The sequence below is a fragment of the Phyllostomus hastatus genome, unplaced genomic scaffold (genome assembly GCF_019186645.2).
Source record: "Phyllostomus hastatus isolate PE091 unplaced genomic scaffold, TTU_PhHast_1.1 phas_scaffold_12, whole genome shotgun sequence".
Lineage (NCBI taxonomy): Eukaryota > Metazoa > Chordata > Mammalia > Chiroptera > Phyllostomidae > Phyllostomus > Phyllostomus hastatus.
Genome location: NW_025334007.1, coordinates 15,308,493 through 15,315,286, shown reverse-complemented (window position 1 = coordinate 15,315,286; position 6,794 = coordinate 15,308,493). Strand labels below are relative to the sequence as shown.

Genomic DNA, 6,794 nt, shown 5'->3' with positions numbered 1-6,794 from the left:
GGGAACTAATTTTGCTTTAACCGTTAAATGACAGTTCTAGTAGAGAATTAGAAAACTATTACAAGAGAGGCTCATGCATATTTGAGGATCTGTCGGAGGGTCAAGTTGAGTTACGTGTGTATGAGCTGTGATTATTGAGAAATAGTTGGACTTACAATGAGCCACAGGAGAACATTCTTACCAACTTCTAGTCAGTCCCAGAAGTTGTGGGTCTGCAGGTTCAGGAAACTTGGCCCAGGTGTGGTAAGAATTATGGTCTGCGGCAGCCGTAAGGCCACAGCCAGTCTTTATCAAGTGCAGCCTTAGCACTAGCTACAGCCTCTACCCCACCTCTCACCCAGCCATCCACAGTGGAGAGCACTCACAGCAACCCTTTCCTCCCCAGGCCTTGGGGAGCCTTGAATGTCACCTCCAATCAGTCAAAGTTGGTCTGGAAGCTGAAACCTCTTGTCCTTCCAATCAGCAATTTTTCTAGCATCATACCTTTAAAACATAAAAAGAACATATCTCCTCTGATAATTTAGAATGATCTGCTTTTCCTGCAAAAGTCCTATCTGCTTCAGTTGTTCTCACATAGCTGGCTCTGCACACCGAGATATCTGACATTGCGACTTTAGAAAGCAGTCACTCACTACCATTCCATCTAGCTATACGGCAAGACTCAAACAAGAATGGGCTGTTAAAACTGTGGCATAATGTAGCATTCTTGAGGAAACAGGCAAATCACAATTGAGAGGTAGTCTACATAACAATGGGCTCAACTCTTAAAAAATGCCTCCAGTGTGAAGGACAAAATGAAGGAGGTTTTTGAGATTAGAGGAGAATAAAGAGACTTGATAACTAAATGTAATGCATGGTATTTGACTGGATCCTGATTTGGGGTGGGGGACAAGGCATGAAAGGCATCAGTGCCACAATCATGGAAACTTAAATATGGATGGATGCATATCAGTCACAGTACATTGATGTCAAACTTCCTGCATATGGTCAGTGCACCAAGTTATGTAGAAGAATCTCTGTTCTTGGAAGAGGTACACTGAAGGGCTTAGTGCAGAGCCATGTGAGAGTGTGACGCAAAGGAAAAGTGTGTGCCCCTATGTGCACATTGTGCATCAAAAAGTTAGTGCAATTGCTACAGTCAAAACACATGAGTACATACAGGGTCCAGCACAAATAACGCCCCCCCCTTTTTTTTTCTTTTTGAAGATTTTATTTATTTATCTTTAGAGAGGGGAGGGAGGAAGAGAGAGAGAAGCATCAATGTGCGGTTGTTGGGGGCCATGGCCTGCAACCCAGGCATGTGTCCTGACTGGGAATCGAACCTGCGATGCTTTGGTTCGCAGCCTGCACTCAATCCACTGAGCTACGCCAGCCAGGTAACGCCCCTTTTTTATTAGAAAAATCTTTTATTACAAAATCATAAGCATGTAAATTTGTAACATAGCAGTATCATACTCAGACACAGCATAGGACATTTTAGGGGAAATGTTCAAATTAAAAGTGTAAATTATTACACCCATATTATTACCCTACCAACCACACTTGAGCAGGCCTCCCTTCTGCATAAAACCCGCATTGCCCAATCTGTTCACAAGTCATTGTCACTTCTCAAAAACTCAAGAGCCACAGGTCCCAGAGCCTCAGGCTGATTGGAAACACTGTTCTCATTGCAAGATTATGCAGGGTCATAAAACAAACAACAGTTTGTCTGTAACATTTTTGATGTTTTAATCATCATGGGATGTTTTTCCCTAATAGTAAATTTTAATATATTGCACTAAAATATTTCTCTTGATGGAGTTTTTCAGCACCCGCTTAAATTTTCTGCCACAGTCACCTCATCCTAATCATAGCCCTGGTGACGAATCATGAGGCCTATGGTTTATTCATAAATGGTTCATTTAGAAAATTATTTGTATATGTATTAATTATACACATGCTCGCATACATACATATATGATATAGAATATATATCATAACATGTGTATACATTACCTTATGTATATTAACATATACATACAAACATATGTTCATACACATACATAGACAGATAAGCAAATATGGCAAAATGTTAATTGGTGAATTGAGATGATGGATATACAAATATTGTATTATTCTTTTTAAACTTTTTTTAATAGGAAGGTTTTCTGACTTTATTTATTTATTTATTTTGCAGAGGGGAAGGGAGGGAGAAAGAGGGGGAGAGAAACATCAGTGTGTGGTTGCCTCTCACGCGTCCCCTACTGGGGACCTGGACCACAACCCAGGCATGTGCCCTGACTGGGAATGGAAGTGGGGACCCTTTGATTTGCAGGCTGGAGCTCAACCACTGAGCCACACCAGCCAGGGCTCATTGTATTATTCTTGCAATTTTTCTGTAACCTGGAAATTTTCAGGATGCAACCATGGTGGGAGAAGAGATATTAGTACATGAAAATGAAAATCTGGTATACGTTTTTTACAGATTAAACTCGTGTTAAAATTTGAAGCTGCTGTTCTGAGTGTGAGCATGTATTTGTCCCAGTACAGACTCTGCCGAAGGAAGATGATATATTCCATATGCAAATATCCATGCAGGAGGAGCCCCTGGCTATGATTTGTGACAAGAGGCTCTCCAGTGTGGACAGCACCCTCCCCTGATAAGCCACAGTTATTCAACGATTCATCCCTCACCATAACAGCTTCAGGCAATGTCTCTGAAGCTTCAGCTGTTCTCTTTGTGTTAAGTGCATAAAATGTTAGCTATGAGCATTGTTATTGAAAAAAGAATCATCTGTAAACGTCAGGTTGATTTGACATGGCAGCATTAGAAATACCAGGAAGAAGAATTACTTTGGGAGAAACAGTTCCTTAATAAATTACGAACAAAAAAACTTAAAGATGTTGAATGGCATACCCAACCTTGTAAATAATGTAAGGGATTTTAAGAGTTGAAGCTTAAATATTCAAGGGACACAGGTAAGCTTTATTTTTTTTAAATAATGGGTCAAGGCAGATGATGGATACAGTCAAATAAATAATCAATAGATAGATGCCACACACATATACAGTATATAGATATTTATATGTCAGCATAATAGACACATGGTGTATGAATAGGTAATATTGGGTGTTTGGTCATTAAAATATTTTCCCTTAAAATGATTCAGTTTCTGTATATATAAACTTATTTTAAACTATTATTTTAAAGTCTTCTTAATCAGTAAATACCACTTTAAACACCTTCTAGGAAATACTTCAAACATTTCCGATTTATTTTTAAAAACCAAAGTTCTCACTAGTATTATTTATAATATCAAGAAATTAGAAATAATGTTAAGTATCCAGCAATATGGAAATAGCTAAGAAATATGATAGTACCATTTAAAAGGACAGTTGCAAAGGGTTTGAAACTTAGAAAATCATCACAATATGGTTTGTGGGGAAACAGCAGAACTCAAAAATACTTTTATAATAGGATCATTATATTAAATCAGGCAAAGAAACAAAAAAAAAAACCCTCCAAACCATGATGTATTGAAAGTCACTAAAAATTGAACAGTAAAATTAATAAATATTAGATATACACATTAATAGCTCTTTTCAAATGCAGTCACTCTGCCAGGGTCTTTGCTTAATCACCTTATCTCATAGTGCTCTCTCCATCACTCGTTACCCTGGATCTGCCTTACTTTTCTTCTTATCGCTTCCTGAAATAACGATATATATGTACATGTCGCTCATTTCCTGTTGCCTCCACTAATAAGCAAGCTTTTCGGGGGTAAGGACCTTGTCTGTTTTTCACAGCCTCAAAGAGTTTCTGTCACATAATAGATAACTAAGTAAAAATGTGTTGAATTAATTGAGAAATTATCCTACAGCACTTCAAATATGATTGAAATTGTAAAAAAAAAATACACAATTTAGGGAATAAAACATCCCACATCCTGTGAATAATGAAATAATCTCTATTGTGTTAAGAACCCTCCCCGCAGAGCAAGCAATATAACCTCACATAAACCAGGTGATTGGTCTGCTGGTCTAATTCTAGCTGGTCGGATATAAGACTCAAGGGGAAGTTAAAGACTACCTCTTGTCCAATCTCTACTTTCATAAATTGTAAAACACTGCCGCAATTCCCAACGCAGGCAACTGGGACCTGTTCTGCTTCCACGTCCTTGTAAAACCAGAGGATTGGTTCTGGTGAGTGGTCTCTTGAGACTCAGTTCAGGATGGGGGTGCCCCCCCAACATGCCCCTCCCCAACACACACACACACCTACCAGGGTTGGGAGGTCCATGCACATGATTCCTGAGTTTCACGGTCTGCAGGTTCAGGACGTAGGTGGAACAGCAGGATTCTCTTGTTCCCTCACGTCACACACAGACTGAATATCCTAGGACACCGTGGGCTTAGCACAGAGCTCAGACATTCAGCAAGACTCAGGCTAACCCCCAAAAAATGCCCTCAGGAGAACACTTTGAAGATAGAAAGCCTCTAACTCCTGAATGGTCTACAATAGGTATTTTATTTTATTTTTTGGCTCTTTTCACTTTATTGCATGAAGGCGTTACACTAGTCAGAAATAAAAGCAGACCCCAAATGGTTACACTATACAAACCATGAGGTTTATAAACTTGTGACAAGTAAAACCCACGAACCTTCAACTGATCGTCCTTAGCCAGTCCACTCTCTGTGAGGAACTGGCGTGTGTTCTTGTGTTGGTCACCCTGCAACGAAATCGCTTCTCCATATTCCGGATGCTCAACTGTAGTACGATTGCAGGCAGATTTCTTCCTAAACACCTTCACTAGTTTCCTATTATCGTAATCACCAGCGATGCCTTGGGCAGTAGTAAAGGTCTTCCTACTGTTCCTCTGTTGAATTCTTATGTGGATATAATTCTCAGACCCAGCAGGAAACAGATCATTACCTTCACTTGCATCAGCAAAGGGTTCAAAAGAGTAGAGGTTCTGGGTGACATACATATGATACAATTCCTTTTCCTCAGTGGAAAAGGCCTGCGGAAGCTGGCCTCCTGCTGCAGGAGGCGGGGGGGCAGAGCATCTGGAAGCGAGGGGACCCAAGAGCGAGGTTGCTGAGTCCAGTGTGGCAGCCCAGTGGCTCGGGCTGATACGTATTTTAATTTAACAGTATTTTCCTTTGAAGTTTCTGCCTTTGATATTATGCTTAGGAAAGACTTTCCTTTTTATGTATATTCATGAATATTTTATTCTAGTGTTTTATAGCCATCATTTTAAATTTAAAAAAGATTTTATCTATTTATTTTTAGAGGGGAAGGGAGAAAGAAACATTAATTGGTTGCCTCCCGCACACCCGCAAGTGAAGACTTGACCCACACGTAGGGACTGGGCCCGCACCCCAGGCATGTGCCCTGACTGGGGATCAAACCAGCGACCTTTTGGTCTGCAGGACAACCCCCAACCCTCTGAGCCACACCAGCCAGGGCACATCATTTTAAACTCTTTAACATTTAAAAAATGAGATTTGCCTTTGAAATATGATGTCAAATAAGAATTTAACCTTTTTCTCCAAATAGTTAAATTTGGAGAAAATGAGATCAACTTATTTGATATTCCAACGTTGTGAAAATGAGAAAAAAGGTCTAGAACAATACTAACAGAAATATGATGCTAGTGACATGAGATCAACTTATTTGATATTCCAAAGTTGTGAAAATGAGAAAAAAGGTCTAGAACAGTACTAACAGAAATATGATGCTAGCGACATGTGTATCTTAAAATTTTCTTGTAGTCCCATTTAAAAAGTAAAATTAAATGGAAATAATTTTTTAAACCTTTTTTTAAGATTTATTTCCTTATTTTTAGAGAGGGAAGGGAGGGAGAAAGAGAGAGAGAGAGAAACATCAATGTGCGCTTGCTGGGGGCCGTGGCCTGCAACCCAGGCATGTGCCCTGACTGGGAATCGGACCTGCGATGCTTTGGTTCACAGCCCGCGCTCAATCCACTGAGCTATGCCAGCCAGGGCAAAATGGAAATAATTTTAATGATGAGTTTTATTTAGCTAGTACAGTCAAAATATTATCATTTCAATGGACAACCAACATCAAACTCAATAAAATATTTCACATCCTTTTTTTGGTACTGAATCTTCGAATGGTGGTATGCATTTTGTCGTTTCAGCACTTCTCAGTTCAGTCTAGCCACATTTGAACTGCTCAGTAGGTGCATGTAACTAGTGGCTTCTGCACTGACGAGCACAGGCGTAGAGCAGTATTTCTTCATCTCAGCACTAGTGACATTTGGGACCTGGTAATTCTTTACTGTGGGGAGCTGTCCTAAGTCTTGTAGGAAGATCACGTGCATCTCCAATATTCATCCGCTAGGTGTCAGTAGCATCCCTCCCCCAGTTGCTGCAACCGAAAAATGTCTCCAGGCTGCCAAATGTCCCCAAGGGTGTGTGGGAAGTAGGGCAAAATTGTCCCAGTTAAAAATCAATGGTCTCGAAAAACAACGGTCTAGAAAAATCAATGGTCTAGAAAAACATGTTTGGAACAAATCTTAGGATCACCCTAGAGACAATCTTCTTTTTAGAAGCTAATATTACTATAGGCACTAAACCATGGTAAGAGTACTTAAAAATAATTAGTCTACCCAATTTTCATGTTTTAAAATCACAAAGAGGAGGAGGAGGAATGGCAGAAGGGGAGGAGGTTGGGAAGAAGGAAAAGAAGAGGGAGAAGAAGAGAGAAAGGGAGAGGAAGGCGGTTTTTTAAGTATACCTTTGTGCTTATTTTGGCCTCCTCCTCAGGGGAATACTATTGACTCACAATT

The 6,794-nt window shown here is 39.9% G+C and overlaps 1 protein-coding gene across 1 annotated transcript; it reads right to left on the bottom strand.

Annotated features, from left to right (window-relative positions):
• Positions 1 to 3,651: 3,651 nt before the first annotated feature.
• On the bottom strand, positions 3,652 to 4,967 carry LOC123829968 (eukaryotic translation initiation factor 1-like). Its single transcript, XM_045855870.1, has 2 exons — positions 4,601 to 4,967; positions 3,652 to 3,689 (listed from the first exon to the last, which is right to left on the bottom strand). The coding sequence occupies exons 1-2, from the start codon at positions 4,965 to 4,967 to the stop codon at positions 3,652 to 3,654; spliced, it is 405 nt and encodes a 134-aa protein (XP_045711826.1).
• Between the last annotated feature and the right edge of the window lie 1,827 nt (positions 4,968 to 6,794).